Genomic DNA, 20,699 nt, shown 5'->3' on the forward strand with positions numbered 1-20,699 from the left:
TTGTTTTGGGTTTTTGTGGAAAAAAAAGTCAGCTTTTTTTTACTAATGATCACTTCTCATTTATTAGCAACTGGTGACCAACAAGCTGCCTCTTTTGAGATGGAAATGTCACAAGTCGGATTCAGCACACATTATACAGAGGTAAGATATTGAGAATCTCCTCTACATTTATTTTTTACCATTCTTGGCTTAAGTTTATGAAATAATCTTGATTTTTAATGAACACACTGCAATAACTAACAATTTCATCCCTAGGTGCAACAGATCACATTGTTGGATTGAGCAGAGCAACTAATATTATGGAAGGAATTTTTACCGTGTTACTGAGCTTTTTCAGACATTTAAAAGATGGGAATGTTTGTTGCCTCTTATGTCAGAGAAGTGAGAGATCCTCCCTATGCTAAAGAAAATTGAATGTTGCAGAAATGTTGGTGTTAGGCTCCTGTTCATGCCATTGCAGTGAAGGTTAAAGTTGTGCTGTTGCTTCTGGATGTCATAGATTCATTCTTTGGGGTAACAACCCCCATAAAGCTCAAATGCTTGCTCTGTTTAACCACAGTATTGCTCAGTATATTGTGCTCTACTTGCTCCTGTGGGGTAGGATCTCCCACCAGAAATTCGGGACAGCACGTGTCACTATCCTATTCATTGAAAACTATGCGGAGCAGATATTGGATTGCCCATATGTACTCCCAAATGACCTAAACTTCTCACAATGATTGTTAATTTGCAAAACAACCTCTTGTAAGATGATTTGTTATATTATCATGTTAGCATCATCAGTTCCTAATGTAGAACTGGTGGCAAATTTGAAGTAAACTTGTTGGATTTACAAAGTCAGTGGTCAGGAAGACCCAATAACAAAATCTGGATGCCAGTGTTAGCAAATCCAATTTTGATGCTGCCACCATGAGTTTGTACATCTAAAATTAATAGCACTTGTACCACAATAAAGCAATAGCTAAAATGAACTTGCCACTTCCAGGTCTGTTGCCTTGATCCTAGTGCCAGAAGCTAATCAGTAGAAACGAATCAGCAAAAACAAAAAGTTGTCAAATAGAATGGCCACTCGCAGCAATACTGTGCCTCACCTCTCGCAAAATACCCACACATGTGGAGATAAGTTACAGAAAAGGTGAAAAACAATTTAACCTTCACTGACTCCAGTCCAAAACCAACATCACTCCAACCTCAGTCACTGAGCTTTGGAATGCAGCTAACGCTTGTGTGTACGTTCACTTAGAAACTGAACTCCAGAACTCCTTCTCCGACTGCTAAAAAAAATAAGGGTTTAATTTAACACGCTGAAAACTAAGATCCTCTTCCAATCAACTCCCTCAGCAAAACACCTCCCCCAATCAATTAAGATCAACACGGAAATCCTGGAAAATATGAGCCATTGTTCATATGTTGGGACCAGCCATGGGGACCAAATTCACATCTCAATGTGCCAACATCTTCACGCACAAGTTTGAACAAGACCTCCTCACCGTACAGGATCTTCAACCGACGTTATACACCAGATACATCGATGACATTTTTTTCCTTTGGACCCACGGCGGAGAGTCACTGAAACGATTACATGATGACATCAATAAGTTCCATCCCACCATCAGACTCACCATGAACTACTCTGCAAAATCGCTTGCATTCTTGGACATACTCATCTCCATCAAAGACGGTCAGCTCAGCACTTCGCTTTACCGCAAGCCCACGGATAACCTCATTATGCTCCACTTCTCCAGCTTCCACCCTAAACACATTTAGGAAGCCATCCCCTATGGACAAGCTCTCCGTATACAAAGGATCTGTTCAGACAAGGGGAAGCAAAACAGACATCCACAGACGCTTAAAGATGCCCACTTATGAATGGGATAAGGCCCTCGACTCATCGATCAAAAGTTCCAACGCGCCACAGCAAAAAACCACACCAACCTCCTCAGAAGACAAACACGGGACACAACCGACAGAGTACCCTTCGTCGTCCAGTATTTCCCCGGAGCGGCAAAACAACAACAACTTCTTCGCAGCCTTCAACACGTCATCGATGAAGACGAACATCTTGCCAAGGTCATCCCCACATCTCCACTACTGCCTTCAAACAACTGCGCAACCTCAAACAAACCATTGTTTGCAGCAAACTACCCAGCCTTCAGAACAGCAACCTCGACACCACACAACCCTACCATGGCAATCTCTGCAAGATGTGCCAGATCATCGATATGGGTCTTGTGAAATCCTCCCAACTGTCCTGGCTTGAGACAATTCACACCTCTTTAACCTAGGATTACCCCTCTCTCTGGATCTGTGAAGACTTAATTACCTGCAAATGCTCGCATTCAAAGCATTGTCTTGCATCTTTGACTTTGTCCATACATATGGTTCTGGAACCTACCTCTTCATTCACCTGAGAAAGGAGCAGTGTTGTAAGATTTCTTACTGTTCTCACCCCAGTCCAGCGCCGGCATCTCCACATCATCAACACAGGTAGGCAAAGACAACATCTCCTCCAAGTCATCATCACCTCCAATATGCCAGCTCATCCTTTGGTCGACTGAGGAAAAAAGAATTCGAGGACCAGGATCTCAAACTTGAGGCTAAATTCATGGGTGGGATTTCTGACCCCCCCGCTGGGGTGCAGCCCTTGCGCCATTTTTCAGGCGTGGGTGGGATTCCCGCCAAGCCAGTCGGGGGCCATTGGCAGCGGCACCCTAGCGATCCTCCGGGCCCCGATGCGCCGAGCGGCCATCCATTTTTGGCTAGTCCCGCCGGCGCAGATTACGCATGGTCTCACATGGCGGGACCTGGCAGGTAAATCGGCGGGGCCTTCCCTTGGAGGGGAGGGGGGGCAGGGGGATCCGACCCCGGAGGGGCCCCCCACGGTAGCCTGGCCCGTGATCGGGGCCCACCAATCTGCGGGCGGGCCTGTTCCATGGAGGCACTTCTTCCTTCCGCGTCGGGCTCCTATAGAGCTCCGCCATGGCTGGAGCGCGAAGAGAAACCCCCGCGCATGCGCCAAAATACGACAGCCAGTCTGCGCATGCACAAACTCGCGCACTCCCTTCGGCGCCGACAGGAGCGGCACCAATGATTCCGGCGTCCACCCAGCCCCTAGACAGATGGAATTCCTCACCTCAGGGGCCCGTTGATGCTGGAGTTGTTGGCGCCGATTTTCCCGCCAGCGTGGGGACTTAGTCCCCGGAAGGGATAATCCCGGCTGATGTTTCACCAGGCAGCAATGACCCCGGTGCTCCTATATGCTTCAGGGACTTGACAATTCTATATCAAATCCTCAAAGCACTAGAGAAGTGCTAAGGATGGGCCTTGGCAAAATCCTCCAAATCTGGGGGCAGGAAAAGTGGTTTTACAGCAGTGTCCTCCCCAAACCAACATGCTCCACTTCAAGATGCTAATCACTAAAACCAGTTCCACTAAGCAGGACATGCTGCTCATTAGCCTGGCACCAGCCTCCCAAAACAACAGCTCGATTTGAAATTTGTACTTGGCTGGACACTCCCAGCAGGACAATGGGAGCACTTTAGGGATGTCCTTAATGCATCCCTGAAGTGGTCAAACATCCTTGCTGACTCGAGGGTTGTGATTCACCAAAATGGAGAAGGTTCCTTCACGTAGACACTAAGTACATCAAAATACTTCATCAGGACCACACAGAGGCAAAGTTGTGGTGTCAGAGAGAGTGCACAAACCTGCAAACAACTCGCCCACCCAACTCTTCAAGCACACCTGGTCTGCATGTGGTAGATTCTGCGGATCACATAATGGACTGATCATTCGCCTCAGAATGCATCAAATCGGACTGACGGCATGTCATCCTCAATCCCAAGGAGCTGCCTGAGAAGAAGGGTTCCATGTAACAGTGCCAGAGTATCAACTGGGAAACTCCCTCTTCAATTCTTATTTACTACTGTCAATCCTTTCCAGCTGTTAACCCAGCTAGCATGGCAGTTTAAGCTTTGATTATTGAGTAATGTTTTTGCAGTATGAAATTATAATCACCATATTCTTGTATATTTTCCTCATTCTAAACACTAGGACAATATCATGTTAGGAGCAGTTGGAGCCTATGATTGGAATGGAACAGTCGTTTTGCTAAATGACAATGGTGTCGTCACTCCCGACAACGAGACATTCATAGACAAATCAAAGGAAGTTAATGAACCTCTTGCTGGATATTTAGGTAAGAAAATCAATGAGTTGTGGATTCAGATGCTGGTGGTGTGTTACAGATCACTCAGGGTTCCTGGGGCAACATTCATTTTTACATGCATGTTGAACTCTGCAACTATAGATAGTGATGGTAGAGTAGCCTCAGAGACAGGACATCAGCCAAAATACTGAATTAGGAGTATTAATTGTGTGAATGTGACTTCCCGACATATAAATTAATTTCAAAACTCACAGTTCAACATCATTGGGAAATATTAGTTGTTGTGAAGTGAACCTTTGACTGATTGGTCGCATCCCCAGCGCTCAAGTTCCAGGTAATGTATTAGCATGAATAGAGGATTGGTTAAGTAACAGAAAGCAAAGAGTGGGGAGAAATGGGTGTCTTTCTGGTTGACAATCAGTAGCTTGTAGTGTGCCTCAGGAATCGGTGTTGGGACCGCATTTGTTTACAATTTACATAGATGATTTGGCATTGGAGACCAAATGTAATATGTCAAAGTTCCCAGATGACATGAGCAAAGTGCGCAGAGGACATTATGTCTGCAGAGGGATATGGATAGTTGAAGTGACTGGGTAAAGTTTTGGCAGATGGAGTACAATGTTGGTAAATGTGAGGTCATCCATTTTGGTAGGAATAACAGCAAAATGGACTATTATTCAAATGGTAAACAATTGCAGCATGCAGCTGTGCAGAGGGACCTGGGTGCCCTTGAGCATGAATTTCAAAAAGTTGGTTTGCAGGTGCAGAAGGTAATTAAGAAGAAAAATTGAATGTTGTCCTTCATTGCTGGAGGGATGGAGTTTAAAAACAGGGAGGTTATGTTGCAGCTGTATAAGGTGCTCTTGAGGCCACACCTGGAGTACTGTGTACAGTTTTGGTCTCCATATGAGGAAGGATGTACTCGCACTGGGCGGGGTGCAGAGGAGATTCACTAGGTTGTTTCCGGAGTTGAGAGGATTAGCTTGAGGAGAGACTAAGTAGACTGGGAATATACTCATTGGAATTTTGAAGAAAGAGGGGGGAATCTTACAGAAGCATATAAAATTATGAAGGGAATAGATAAGATATAAGCAGGGAGTTGTTTCCACTGGCAGGTGAAACTAGAGCTAGGGGGCATAGCTTCAAAATAAGGGGGAGCTGATTTGGGACTGAGTTGAGGAGGAATGTCTTCACCAAAGGGTTGTGAATCTGTGGAATTCGCTGCCCTGTGAAGCAGTTGACGCTACCTTGTTGAATGTTTTTAAAGAAAAGATAGATAGATTTTTAAACAGTAAAGGAATAAAAGGTTACGGTGAGCGGGTGGGTAAGTGGAGCTGAGTCCACAAAAAGATCAGCCGTGATCTTATTGAATGGTGGAGCAGACTCAAGGGGCCAGATGTTCTTCTGTTCTTATTTGAGTCAGAAGTTAGATCCCACTCCAGATAGTGCTGCTTAATGTTTCCCACCCTCTTCTCTCTCTCTCTCTCTCTCTCTCTCTCTCTCTCTCTAATTTGAATTTATTTTGGACTATCTAAACAAGCATTAGATACCTGCATTCTGGAGATTGATTTTACTCCAGCAAGGTTTTTTTTATTTTGGAAATTTAATTTTGGAAAGATGGCTCAACTGAGTTGAACCACGTTTTAACAATTCAAACTTTCCATCCCTGCCAATGTTTTCCTGTAAGAAGTCTTACAACATCAGGTTAAAGTCCAACAGGTCTATTTGGAATCACTAGCTTTTGGAGTGCAGCTCCTTCATCAGGTGGGTTCACTCACCTGAGGAAGGAGCAGTGCTCCGAAAGCTAGTGATTCCAAATTGACCTGTTGGACTTTAACCCGGTGTTGTAAGATTTCTTACTGTGCCCACCCCAGTCCACCGCCGGCATTTCCACATCAATGTTTTCCTGGACTTAGCTGAAGTACCATGTGGTAAACAAGTGCATCCTCAGTGATATCAGTCCAAATTAAAAGACACAATCACCACGTTAGTCACCACAAATTTGTTTCTAAGTATTGATTGTATAAGTATATAAAAAGGAAAGAGTAGCTCCAGTCAATGTTCGTTCCTCAGAGGAGGAAACGGGGGACCTAATAATGGGGAACACAGAGAGGGCAGAGACACAAAATCAATATTTTGCTTTGGTTTTCATGATGGAGGATACTAGAACCATCGCAATAGTAACAGGTAATGTAGAAGTTTTTGAAAAAGGAGGAAAACAATTGCAATCACTGGGGAAAAGTACTGAGCAAACAGGTGGGATTAAAGGCAGACAAGTCCCCTTAAAAGAAGTGGCTGCAGAAATAGTGGAGGCATCGATTTATAATTTTCCAAAATTCCCTGAATTCTGGAAAGCTTCCAGTGGATTGGAAAAAGGCTAATGCAACTATAGGCCAGTTTGTTTAAAGTCTGTCATTTGGAATTTTTTGGAATCCATTATTAAGGAAGTAATAATGGGACATTTGGAAAGTGAAAACGCAATCCATCAGAGTCAGCGTAGTTTTATGAAGGGTAAATCATGTTTGACTAATTTGCTGGAGTTCTTCGAAGACAAGCAATGTGAATAGTGGGAATCGTGTAGATTAGTGTACCTGGATTTCCAAAAGGCATTTGATAAGGTGCTGCACACGAGGTTAATATATGGGTAAGATCCCACGTGGTTGGGGGTGATATATTATCTTGAATAGAGGATTGGCTATCCAGCAGAAAGCAGAGGCTGGGGATAAATTAGTCTGTTTCTGGTTGGCCAGCTGTGACTAGTGGTGTGCCACAGGGTTCAGTCCTCGGATCCAAACTATTTCCGATTCTTCTTACTGACTTGGATGCAGGGTTAGAATTGTACTAATGCCAAGTTTCAGATGACACTAAAATAGGTGGGAAAGCAAGTTGCAATGAAGAAATAAGAAATTTACATATGATAAGTTGGCCGGTGGGACAAAATTTGGCAGATGAAATTTAACATAAGAACATAAGAACATAAGAACTAGGAGCAGGAGTAGGCCATCTGGTCCCTCGAGCCTGCTCCGCCATTCAATTAGATCATGGCTGATCTTTTGTGGACTCAGCTCCCCTTTCCGGCCCGAACACCATAACCCTTAATCCCTTTATTCTTCAAAAAACTATCTATCTTTACCTTAAAAACATTTAATGAAGGAGCCTCAACTGCTTCACTGGGCAAGGAATTCCATAGATTCACAACCCTTTGGGTGAAGAAGTTCCTCCTAAACTCAGTCCTAAATCTACTTCCCCTTATTTTGAGGCTATGTCCCCTAGTTCTGCTGTCACCCGCCAGTGGAAACAACCTGCCCGCATCTATCCTATCTATTCCCTTCATAATTTTTAATGTTTCTATAAGATCCCCCCTCATCCTTCTAAATTCCAACGAGTACAATCCCAGTCTACTCAACCTCTCCTCATAATCCAACCCCTTCAGCTCTGGGATTAACCTAGTGAATCTCCTCTGCACACCCTCCAGCGCCAGTACGTCCTTTCTCAAGTAAGGAGACCAAAACTGAACACAATACTCCAGGTGTGGCCGCACTAACACCTTATACAATTGCAACATAACCTCCCTAGTCTTAAACTCCATCCCTCTAGCAATGAAGGATAAAATTCAATTTGCCTTCTTAATCACCTGTTGCACTTGTAAACCAACCTTCTGTGACTCATGCACTAGCACACCCAAGTCTCTCTGAACAACAGCATGCTTTAATATTTTATCATTTAAATAATAATCCCGTTTGCTGTTATTCCTACCAAAATGGATAACCTCACATTTGTCAACATTGTATTCCATCTGCCAGACCCTAGCCCATTCACTTAACCTATCCAAATCCCTCTGCAGACTTCCAGTATCCTCTGCACTTTTCGCTTTACCACTCATCTTAGTGTCATCTGCAAACTTGGACACATTGCCCTTGGTCCCCAACTCCAAATCATCTATGTAAATTGATGAACAATTGTGGGCCCAACACGGATCCCTGAGGGACACCACTAGCTACTGATTGCCAACCAGAGAAACACCCATTTATCCCAACTCTTTGCTTTCTATTAATTAACCAATCCTCTATCCATGCTACTACTTTACCCTTAATGCCATGCATCTTTATCTTATGCAGCAACCTTTTGTGTGGCACCTTGTCAAAGGCTTTCTGGAAATCCAGATATACCACATCCATCGGCTCCCCGTTATCTACTGCACTGGTAATGTCCTCAAAAAATTCCACTAAATTAGTTAGGCACGACCTGCCCTTTATGAACCCATGCTGCGTCTGCCCAATGGGACAATTTCTATCCAGATGCCTCGCAATTTCTTCCTTGATGATAGATTCCAGCATCTTCCCTACTACCGAAGTTAAGCTCACTGGCCTATAATTTCCTGCTTTCTGCCTACCTCCTTTTTTAAACAGTGGCGTCACGTTTGCTAATTTCCAATCCACCGGGACCACCCCAGAGTCTAGTGAATTTCGGTAAATTATCACTAGTGCATCTGCAATTTCCCTAGCCATCTAGCCATGGATAATGGATTATCCATTTTGGTCATAGAAATAAAAAGACAACTTATTATCTAAGTGGAGAAAAACATCAAAATGCTTTGGTGCAGAGGGATCTGGTTGTCCTCATGCATGAATCGCAGAAAGTTAGTATGCAAGTGCAGCTGGGAATTGAGACGGCAAATGGAATTTTAGCATTCATTGCTGATGGAATAGAGTATAAAAGTAGGAAAATGTTGTTCCAACTGTACAGGGCAATGGTGAGACCACATCTGGAGTACTGCACACAGTTTAGGTCCCATTACTTGAGGAAGGATGTAAACGCTTTGGAGGGGGTTCAGAGAAGATTCACAACATTAATTCTAGTGATGAAGGACTTGTCTCATGAAAATAAATTGAGCAGTTCAGGGCTATACTCACTGGAGTTTAAAAAAATGAGAGATCTAATTGAGGTATATAAGATGCAAAAGGGGATTGACAGGATAGATGTAGAGTGAATGTTTCTCCTTGTTTAACATTCTTGAATGAGAGCTGTAGTTTTAAGCCAAGGGGTTTCAGCTTTAAAACAGAAATGAGGAGTGATTACTTCACTCAAAGGGATGTGAATCTGTGGGAATTCTCAATATCAGAGTGCAGTGGACACCAAATCATTAAACACATTTAAGAAGGAGATAGATATGTTTTAACTAGTAGCAGGCTGAAGGGTTATGGGAATGCGCAGGAAGGTGGAGATGAGGCTGAGATGAAATCAGTTATTGAATGGCGGAGCAACCTCGTGGGGCTAAATTGGCTGCTGCTGCTCATAGTTCTTATATTCTTCACTACAATTAAAAATTCAAGACATTATGGCTGGGATTCCCCGACCTCGCGCGGGGTCAGAGAATCCCCGGGGAAACGTGAGAATCGCGCCCTGCCCCCCCTTCCCGGGCGCTGATTCTCAGGCACCCGCAGGATCGCTGCCGTGCTGGCTGGGGGGCGTTGAAAGTGGCTCCCCCCGGCAATTCTCCGGGCCCCAACGGGCCGCGAGGCCGCCAAGTTCAGCCGAGTCCCACCGGCGTAGTTTACTCAGGGCCCACACGGCGGGACCTGGAAGATGTGTCTGCGGGAGCCGTCCTGGGGGGCGGGGGGGGATCCGCCCCCTTGGGGGGCCTCCACGGTAGCCTGGCCCGCGATCGGGACCCACCGATTGGCGTGCGGGCTGGTTCCGTGGGGGCCTATGTTCCTCTGTGCTGGCCCCCTGTGGAGCTCTGCCATATTGCCCGGGGCCGGCGGAGATGGGAACCCAAGTGCATGCGACGGCTGGAGCTGCGGGGACCACTCTGGCGCCGACCTAGACCCCGAGGACCGTTAGCATTCCTCATTATCGGGAACCGTTGATGTCGGAGTGGTTGGCGCCGCTTTTCATGCCGACGTCAGAACTTGGCCGCAGGATTGGAGAATTGCGGCCTATGATACTAATCGAGACATATTGGGCGGAATTCTCCATTTGGGAGACTGTGCTGAATGCTAGACTGAATCACGAGTGTTCTATGTGATCAATAGCAGTGCCAGTCCTGGAGCGATACAGGTCCCATTAATGGGCTAGCACTGGCGTCACATAGAATTCGCGGAATTCCAATTCATTCCAACCTTCATCCCAGCCACTGGTTACGATGGAGCCCAACCCGTTGATGGGTAGGCTGTACCCAGATAGTTCCTCGGGGGGTAGCCTGTGGGGGCACCCTTATGACTAGTGGTGCTAAGTTCACAGTGGGCAGTCAGCAGCGGCATGCACAGACGGATGGCGTGCAGAATAAACGCATTTGTGCTGCTGTCACGGGACTGAAGAATGGCATTCCGGCAACCTTGATTTTCGGCTGACCCTGAATTCTCCGCCCAATCGTATTTCACGATTCCGGCATCGGTGGATGGACAATCTCGCCCGTTACTTCCACCACAGGTATATTTGAATAAAAAGATGTTCCAGTTTAATTCCACCTTCTATTTTAGTATCTTACAAAACAAATATAGCTATTTAGGACTTATGCTACAAATGCAAATAAACAGGGCAGAGTTTGCACACTGGACAGATGTACTTTTCATCGCATTGAAATCTCTACAAAACACTGACTCCCTGCTTGAACTTTCACTACAGTCTCTTGATTTCCAATATTTAGGCTACTCTCTGAGTTCTGTCTCAGTCGTTGGAGCTGTGTGGTATGTTGCTGGGCAACCTCGATACAATCATACTGGACAAGTTATTATTTATACTTCAAAGGGCCAGACGATGATTTTGCAGACTCTGAAAGGAGAACAGGTATTTCACTAATATAATTGCACCGCATTATGCTCAGCTCTATGTCTTTGAAAGCTATGATAGCATTTCTGCATTATGTTAAACAATGAGTTTAATATTTTTCTGACTATAATATTTAATTAAATTTTACGGTATAAGAAAAGATGTCAAAGGGTTCTACTTTCTCTGTTAACAATCTAAATTTAAAACTTGTTTCCCAATTCCTGGTTCAGAGCAGATCATCGTGCAACAATCTAACATTATATGTGACCTTAAAAGTAAAATGTCACACTGGTTTTGCCCAGAGAATGCATGAGAAATCGGAGCCTTTGGTATATTATTGACATGCTAATCAGTAAAAGCTGAGTGTCATTTGGAGGTACTCGGAAGCGGGGCGCTTAGAAACATACACAGGCGTTTCCAATTAAATATGGATTACAGCTATGGGAATGTGGGCTGGAAACATTGAGGACAGTTTTGTCAGCTGGATTCCAGTTTTATCAAATTACCTTCTTCAAATCTCTCAGCTTCTTCACCTAACTTTTGAAAGTTAATATTTGGAATGTAGGCAATGATGCCTGTGCTTATTCGTCGTTCCTACTTGTCCTCAGGAAATGATGATGACCTTCTCCTTTAACTGCTGTAGTCTTTGTGTCCATGGGTCTCCCACATTGATATCAGGTTGGGAGCTCCAGGATATGAAGGAACAGCGAGATGTGTCTGTGGAAGTAGTTGAGTCGGAAACATTAGGGACCTACAAGTGGCTATTGGATAGGTACATGGATTACGGTAGAATGATGGGGTGTAGATTAATTTGTTCTTAATCTAGGACAAAAGTTCGGCACAACATCGTGGGCCGAAGGGCCTGTTCTGTGCTGTATTTTCTATGTTCAATGTTCTATGAATGAGGATGGTGTGTGATTTGGAGGAAAACCTGCTGCCAATGGTATTTTCACAATGTCTTTGCCTGGCAGTGGAATATTACACACATCTCACAAGAAATAAACCCAGCAGCTGCTCCTGTGTAATAGTTTTTTTCTGTCATAGTATCTGTAGCTTACACATGCATGGTGGCAATAAATCTACAATATTGGCAGACATTAGATTTTCTCCTCTCTCGTTGCTTGCATTAAGCAAGTGATAGGCCAGTTTAATAGGGTTGGGCCACTAATCCTACCACCCCATTATCAGTTTCATCCATTTTATTGTCTTGCTAGCAATTGCGCATCCCTGTTCCAAGAATGTAGCTCTTTCTGCCACAACTATTATGATTAGGAACCATGCCACTAGCTGCAGTCCCAGATTGTTTGCCAAATTGATAGTGTATTCAACTCTGAGCTGAGTTCCCAACTCTGTATCCTCTTTACTCCAAGCACCACATATCTCTACCCCAACAACATGTGTTGAGGAAGGCCTCAACTATGTCTTTGTCACCTCCCCCCACCCCCCACTCTGTGAACTTCAGCTAATCTCTTAAGCAATTCTACTGCCCATATACTATTAATCACCAAGTTCCACGTACCCAACACCCCTGATCTATATTAGGTCTCAACCTTCAGTGCCTCAAATTTAAAATTCTCATTCTTGTGTTAAAATCTCTCCACAGCATCACCCCAGATATCTCTGTAACTTCCTCAGGCCACACAATGGCCCACTCCGAGAACTCTGGGTGGGTTCTTCGTTCCCGAGGCTAAGTGCCGGCGCGAACTGAGAGTCCACGGATGTTTCATGACAGGAAAATCGGCGCAAACCCCTCACTGATTCCGGTACCGGTGAGGAGCTAGCACCGGCGCCATGTGAAACGCCCACGGAACGCACTGAAAATGGGCAGAGAACAGCTGGGTCCCGAGCCGTGCATGTATAGGGCTGACAACCTGCACCGTTGCGCTGAAAACATGGCGCTGGCTGTGCTCGAATCCTAACCCGCCAACCGAGGCCCCAAAGCCCATCTCCTGTCCATCCCTCACCACTCACCCAGCCCCAGCAGAATGCCCACCCCTGAACGCCCAGCAGCACAGATCCCAGATGAGGGTTGCGGCCCTGGACACTGTCTGCAGTCGGCATGCCGGGTTCCGACTGCTGTGACCGCATGTGGCCCACGACATCAGGAACTCGGGCCATCGGGGATGGAGCATCGCAGGTGGACCGTCCAATGGCCAACAGCGTTGCATTGGCCCGCATCCTGATGACGCCGGTTTGACGCCTGCTCCGAATCCGGCATCGGAATCCATTCTCCGCCCGATCGCCACCCCCAATTTCAGCGTCGGGCTACGGAGAATCCAGCCCTCTGTGTTTCTTTCACATCTTCCATCCTTTTATCCTCACCATTAGTATTGTGTCTGCAGCTGCCTTGGCCCAATGCTGTGGATTTTCTCTCTAATACTCTCTGCTTATACATCCCCCTATGCTTCTTTCAGACAATAATTAAAGCAAATATCTTTGAACAATCTTTTGGTCACTCCTCTTAACAACTCTATCATTGAATTAGCATCCATCCTTTCCTCACCTGTTTATGAAACAAAGAACAAAGAAAAGTACAGCACAGGAGCAGGCCCTTTGGCCCTTCAATCCTGCGCCCTTAAATGTCACTATCATACCTGCTTCCACCACCTCCTCTGGCAGCAAGTTCCAGACACCCACTACCCTCTGTGTAAAAATCTTCCCTCACACATCTCGAAACTTTGCCTCTCGCACCTTAAACCTATGTCCCAAGTATTTGATTCTTTAACTCTGGTAAAAAAGTTCTGAAATCCACTCTTTCCATGCCCTTCATAATTTTTCAGACTTCTATCAGGTCACCCCTCAACCTCTGTCATTCCAGTGAGAACAAATCGAGTTTCTCCAACCTCTCCTCATTGCTAATAGCCTCCAATCCAGACAATACCCTGGTAAACCTCTACTGTATCCTCTCCAAAGCCTGCACATCCTTCTGATAATGTGGCGACCAGAATTGAACGCTATGTTCCAAGCACCTTGGGATGTTTTTCATTGTTAAAGGTGCTATATGAATGCAAGCTATTGTTGCTGTTTTCTTCCTCTGGTCTCCATTCAGTGTTACAATCAAATCAACTGTACTTTTGCTGCCTGAAGGCCCCAAAGCCACTGCAGTGTAGTGAATGAGTAAAGTAAGGGCAATTGTTTTTCTGCATACTGAGTGAAGCAAAGACTTGTTCTGTTTGTGTGACCTAAATACCATTACTTTTTCCAGATTGGTTCATACTTTGGCAGTGCTGTGTGTGCTGTTGACATCGATAAAGATTCATTCACTGATATTCTTCTGGTTGGAGCTCCTATGTATATGGGATCTGAGAAAGAAGAGCAAGGAAGAGTTTACGTATACAATTTAAAAGAGGTGATACATTTAAACAATATGTATCTGAGTTGTCAAGTGCAGTAACAATCATGTGAAAACAAATCACATCGGGCACCTAATATCCAGTAACTTTACTTTCAAACTACAAAATAATTCAATGTTATTTTGTTAACAGCACACTAAAAATGTACTTTCAGCCATATTATCATGTGAGCACTGGGTCTCCAGTCAGGCTGGGAGCTGGCTGACCACAGCAGCCGGTAAGGCCACCCGGGGCTTCTCAAGCAGGTATTAAGCCCTCACCTCAAGGTAGCTGCCAGGTTACTCGATGCCTGAGAAATCCAACTAGTAGCTATTAGATTTCAAAAGCTGCATATTAAATTTAAAAATTCCCTCTTTTCAACTTTCAACCTCTGTCCAAACAAGAAATGGAAGGGTTGGAGATGAGAAACATATTTTTCTGGCTTTAACCACCCTATACCCCCACACCCCACCCTCCCCACCAAACCAGATCTACCTTTTTCTTCAGGTAAAAATTTTGCCTTGTATGCTTTTGCTTACTTTTCATTTAAAATTCATCAAAATTCAGGATAAACGTATTTTGATAATTTTGCTGGAAGGCAGTCAGTATTGGAAAGCATACTTATTGCCCATCCCTCATTGTTGTAATAAGCTATTCGTTGGCCATCATCTTTTATTAATGAATCCTACTGGCAATATTGTTGATTAGGACATTCCAGGATTAATTTTGGTCTGCACCAACGAAAGATTGGCAAATGCATGGAGGAACTGAGTTCACGTTCCGAGTCCAATATATTTCTTCTTTGGAACACAACCCAGTTCCAAATAAGTTATATTCGATTTGAAATATAGGCTGCAATGCTAGCCATGGGTGCAAATCCTGTAATGAAATGGCAGCTAAATCTCAGTCTGAGATCTTCCCCGCCCCTCTCCAATGACGTGATCAGGTCCATGCCCTGATATACATACTTTTAAATAAATTAAAATATTATTAAAGGGCTTAATGCCATAACAACCAGCCAGAAAGTTTTTTTTCATCTGCCCTGTAGAAGTCAGGTACCTGACTTCTACAGGCCCCCACCCAGTGGCGTGACGTCATGCCGGATCGAATCACTACTGCTTTTCAAAAATAAAACACAGTTGTCATGACCACACTGGGGGTGCGGAAGTGCCTGCGGCCCCCAGGGGCTGTGGTACATGTCTGGTCATTTCCCCCAGCACCCTGGCAGTGCCACCTGTAGTTCCCCGGCACTGCCCATGGGCACTACCAATGGGTCGGTTACCCTCCTCCATTGGGGGCTGTGCTCCCCTTCTGAGTAAGTGTGGGGGCACCCCGTATCTACGAGGGGATATGTGGGTAGGTGGTGGGGGGGGGGGGTAATGTCCCCCTCTGCATGGGTTGAAGGTTGAGGGTGACCCTTATCCATGGTAGGATCCAGTTGTCGGTGTGGGGAGATGTGTCGTTCCTTGTGTCTTAATAAAGCTCGTAGTCTTAAAGTTGAAGTAGATGCTTTATTGTGAGTTCGTTCTCTCTTCAGTGCTTAACTTAAAGCTACATCTATGCTGCTAGTCTGTCTTGCTACCAGCTCCCGTTCCTGTGAAGTGTGTCCTGACTTCTTGTTCGTCTGTATTTATATCTCTCCCGTGCTCCCTCTAGCGCTTGCTCAGTTTTATTGCATCTACACAGATATACAATCACCACAGGAGATTCTGATGTCTGGTGGGGGGGACCTTAAATTTAACTTTAAAAGGGTGCCCCGATCTCAGATTCCGAGCGTTGCTGGCTTGTTTATTCAATTCCCCGCCAGCTGGCTGTGTGATCCTCGGCAGCACTTTGAGATTGCACAGTGCTGTTAACTGAGGTGAGAAAAGGCAACTATGAAGCCGGTGAGTTTCGCACATCGTTTCTTGCTTGATCCAACACTCTGCAATTTTGGGTCGATTTCACTTTGTCTCTCTTTTCCGGTAATGATAGGGCTTATGTCAACAGACTGAGTGAAATAGAAATCATCGATTGTTTTTAACACTGTTGGAAGTTTTTTTCAAATATTTAAAGGGAAGATTTAAATTTCTTGATGGTTCTCTTGACAGCTCTTGACAGTTTTGTTGACCGCTCCAATGTGTTTATGTGCTTTCTATGGACATTAATGTCTACTTTTAACAATCCAAAAGGACACATTACCTTTCCCAAAAGGGGACACTTTGCCTCTCCCAAAGGGCACTTGACCCCTTCCGAAGCGAGAAGTATTCATTTTAATTTTGCCAATGAAGAGGCTTATATTGAAACATTTAGTTTTATACTTATAATAACAACTTATATCAGTGTATAATTTTAAACATAATAAAACGTCCACAAAGACTTGAATTTCCTTGCAGACTGAGAGGCTCCCTACATCTTAGCAAAAATTATGACAGGGGCACATATCTGGAAATCCTGCCCTCAAACATGGCTCACAGCAAGGTGCAAAAGGGTGCTCTACCTCTCCAAAGAACTCTGGCAGCTTCAGACCTTCTCCTGCCATGTATAAAGTGCACACGGAGTGTTTTGAACATGCCAGGAGCCAAAATCAGGTATTACTGCAGACAACTACACTTGAACATGTACAGTTGCCTCTGTGAACCATGGATCTGCAATTTAAAACAAACCCCAGTTCCCTCCCCCCACAAAATGATGTGGGCCATGTTTGAGGGCAGGATTTCCAGAATTGTGACCCTGCCAGCAATTTTGCTGAGATGTTGGGAGCCTCTCGGTCTGCAGGGAAATTCAAGCCTCTGTGGACGTTTTATTATGTTTAAAATTATACACAAATATAAGTTGTTATTATCAGGGGCTGGTTTAGCACACTGGGCTAAATTGCTGGCTTTGAAAGCAGACCAAGGCAGGTCAGCAGCATGGTTCAATTCCCGTATCAGCCTCCCCGAACAGGCGCCGGAATGTAGCGACTAGGGGCTTTTCACAGTAACTTCATTGAAGCCTACTTGTGACAATAAGCGATTTTCATTTCATTTCATTTCAAGTATAAAAATAAACTTTTCAATATAAGCCTCTTCACTGGCAAACATTAAATGAATACTTCTTGTTTTTTTGCAAAAATTCAAGAAATGTTGCCAAAATGAGAAGTATATTTTACTGGAGAGTGTTGTTTCAGGTAGCATTTTTATAATTAAAGTATAGTCCATATAAAAGAAAAGACTCACTATGCAGCAAGTAGTGAGTGAAAACTCAATGATGTATGCACACACTCCCAAAAGAACCAGGAATAACTTTATTTTTACCTTCTATCTCCTTAACATTCACACATTGCTAGACAGTAATACACTTTTGGAACAAAGTTTGCATTGATCTGATTTTGAACATAGCTCTTGAATTGTGCCTAGAATTTTTTTGAAATGTAAACCTGACTCCATGGGTTAAATTTTTCCATGGAGGCTGAAATCTCACCGGCGGGAAAACGTGGGAGCCGGTCCCATTTCATGATATGGCGGAACCCAGGGCAGCGCAGCATCTTGCCGCCAGTGGCCAATTGTCATCAAGGTTGCCAACTAGCTGAGGATAGCGGCCCATCCACAAGACCTACCAGGCCAACTAAACAGCGGGTATGTGAGCAGAATCGGCAGTGCCACTACAAACGGTGGCTATTGTTGAGGCTACAACTCCAGGATGATCAGGCCCTCAAAGAAGTGCAAGTGTCTACAGGGAAATTGGAGTCAGGCAGGCAGACCCCTGCAATTGTGAGGGTCGGAGGGTAAGTTTCTGGGGGGATGTTGAGTCAGGATCCATGGTGGATAGTTAGGCGTGGGGTCAGCTATTGAAATTGAGTGGCCCCTCTTTGGGCAATAGAGTGCCAACACCACCCTGGGAACCTGCTGGATGGCCAGCAGAGTTTACTTGGCTGTCTCCCCTAACAGAACTGTGCCCTGCAAAAATGATCATGGGGGCAGAACATGGCCTTTAATTGGCCACTTAAGTGACTCAGGCAGCCATATAAACAAGGAGACTGCCGCTGGCAAAATGCCATGTCTGCAGGAAGACGTTGCATTCCCTCTCGTGCCATTTATCACCAGCATATAACTTTTAGGCAAGAAGTATTTTTCCTCTTCTTTCTCTCCTCTGTAGAGGCACTATACAAGAGACTTACAATAAATTCAATAGCAGCAGAGGACGTGTAAAACCTTTGGCCATGGTCCCACACATCCCGACTCTTATCCTCCATAACATTTTGACTGTGGCAAATTGTAATGAGAATTTGATACAACCTTAAACATGGGTAAAGTTGCCATAGTTCCAGAAGGCCATAGGCTACTTTCACCTTTTGAGGACTGATGGTGATTCAACCTGAGGACCATCATACCTCAGGCGAGATGCAAGGTTGAGAAGGCAGGGCCTTCATGAGTAACCCCAGCTGGTACTGGAACCTTAAATTAACTACACAAGTAAAAGTAGCATTAAAATCTACATCTCATTCTCCATTTCTGTCTTTTTTTAGAAAAGTTTTCATTATCAAATGATGCTTGAGCCACTGAAGCAGCATTGTGGTTGTCCTTCTGTCTCATCGCTTCATACAGGCAGATCGAATGAGGTAAGGAAGAAAAGTCCTGCAGTCTTTTGAAAACATCCCACACCCAAAGGACACCTGAAGAGCGTTAGACCTAATGTTGGTTCCAATGATTTTGGGGGTCTTCCTGGTGACTGCTTTAAAATAGGTGTTAGTCCTCTCATGCATGTAATTAAGGGCCAAAGTTTTCCAGCCATTGAAATTCTCTTTTCCCGCCAGCAACGCAACCCACCCACAGTTTTCCCAGTGGTTTGGGATGGCTTCAATTGGAAATCCCATTGACAAGCGGTGGGATGCCACTGCCAGCAAATGGGTGTCGCTGAGATATATGCAGTTGGAGGACTGGAGAATCCAGCCCAAGGTATCTAATGCCCATTTTAGGTCCCTCTTGGCAATATTAAAGTGACACAAGCAACGCAAACTCCTAAGCAGCAGCAACATCATGGAAGGTAAGTGACGAGCAACATTTGCACCAAGCAATGCCCACCTCCAACAAGAGAGAATCTAACCAACACCACTTGTCATTCAATGGCATTAAGATCACTGAGTCCCCCCACTATCAATATCCTGGGGGCTACTATTGACCAGAAACTGAACTGGACCAGCCATATGAATACTGTCGCTATAAGAGCAGGTCAGATGCTGGAAAGTCTGTGCTAACTCACCTCCTGACTCCCCAACGATACACAGTTAAAACAGTCTTGCAGAACAACCCCCTAAAAAATACTTGGCCAAACGTACCTTTTTGGCAATAACCCCTATGGAAATCCAGTAATATTACCCAAGTTGGGGGATTGTTGTCATTTTAATAAAGGTACTGTTCATGATTTCTCAGACACTTCCTCTCAGAGGTGGAATTCCAATAGGAGGTTCTGTTTCCTAAAACAATGATTCTTCTATCTTAACACAAGGTGGTTGCTTCCCATTCAGAATGTTCAGATCTTCTCAGTAACTCCCACACAAAGGAGTTGGACTTCAGGGCTTTCCCCCAGTCACTCACTTCAGTCAGCCAAACATCCCTTCCCCTAAATATCCTTTTCCCCTTTCACCTTTGGTTCCGTTGTCTTTAAACAGCTCTTTGAATTCAACTTTTTCAATTATATAAATCTTTCATGTTTCTATTTTACCTCCAATTTTGGGTCAATAAAATTGAATAAACCTTCCCCTGTTTGCTCATGGAACCCCATAACATACAAATGCTCCTTGACACCTCCAAACTCTCTTTTGAAATATGACAGCTGAAAAGCCAATGTTCCCACTTATCTCACAATGCAAATTTCAGACCCAAACTATTTACTTGTAACTCAAACCCACCATAACCCCTGATTACAAATGCTCGAACCTAACATAGAGTCATAGATGTTTACGGCATGAAATCAGGTCCTTTGGCCCAGCTTGTCCATGCCGCCCAGTTTCTATCACTAAGCTAGTCCCACTTGCCCGCATTTGGTCGAAATCCCTCCATACCCACCCTGCCCATGTAACTGTCTAACTGGTTTTTAAAGGAAAACATTATACCCGCCTCTACCACTGCCTCTGGCAGCTCATTCCAGATGTTCACCACCCTCTGTGTGAAGAAATTTTCCATTGCTCTCTTGTGTATCTCTCCCCTCTGACCTTAAACCTATGCCCGCTAGTTCTAGGCTCCTCTACCTTTGGGAAAAGATGTTGACTATCTAGGTTATCTATGCCCCTCATTATTTTATAGTCCTCGATAAGATCACCCCTAAGCCTCCTCCACTACAGGGAAAAAAGTCCCAGCCTATCCAGCCTCTCCTTATAGTTCAGACCATCAAATCCTGGTAGCATCCTCATAAATCTCTTCTGCACTCTTTCAAGTTTTAACAATATCCTTCCTATAATAGTGTGGCCA

The 20,699-nt window shown here is 44.6% G+C and overlaps 1 protein-coding gene across 1 annotated transcript in view; it reads left to right on the forward strand.

Moving 5' to 3' along the window:
- The window catches only part of itga1 (integrin, alpha 1), a 253,566-nt gene that overhangs the window by 148,039 nt on the left and 84,828 nt on the right, over window positions 1-20,699 (forward strand). Inside the window, exons 10-14 of the mRNA XM_038790877.1 lie at window positions 68-141; window positions 4,054-4,198; window positions 10,818-10,957; window positions 14,145-14,288; window positions 18,758-18,850. Coding sequence (XP_038646805.1) covers window positions 68-141; window positions 4,054-4,198; window positions 10,818-10,957; window positions 14,145-14,288; window positions 18,758-18,850 — 596 coding nt within the window. The remainder of the gene's footprint in view (window positions 1-67; window positions 142-4,053; window positions 4,199-10,817; window positions 10,958-14,144; window positions 14,289-18,757; window positions 18,851-20,699) is intronic.

Source organism: Scyliorhinus canicula, chromosome 3 (genome assembly GCF_902713615.1).
Source record: "Scyliorhinus canicula chromosome 3, sScyCan1.1, whole genome shotgun sequence".
Classification (NCBI taxonomy): domain Eukaryota; kingdom Metazoa; phylum Chordata; class Chondrichthyes; order Carcharhiniformes; family Scyliorhinidae; genus Scyliorhinus; species Scyliorhinus canicula.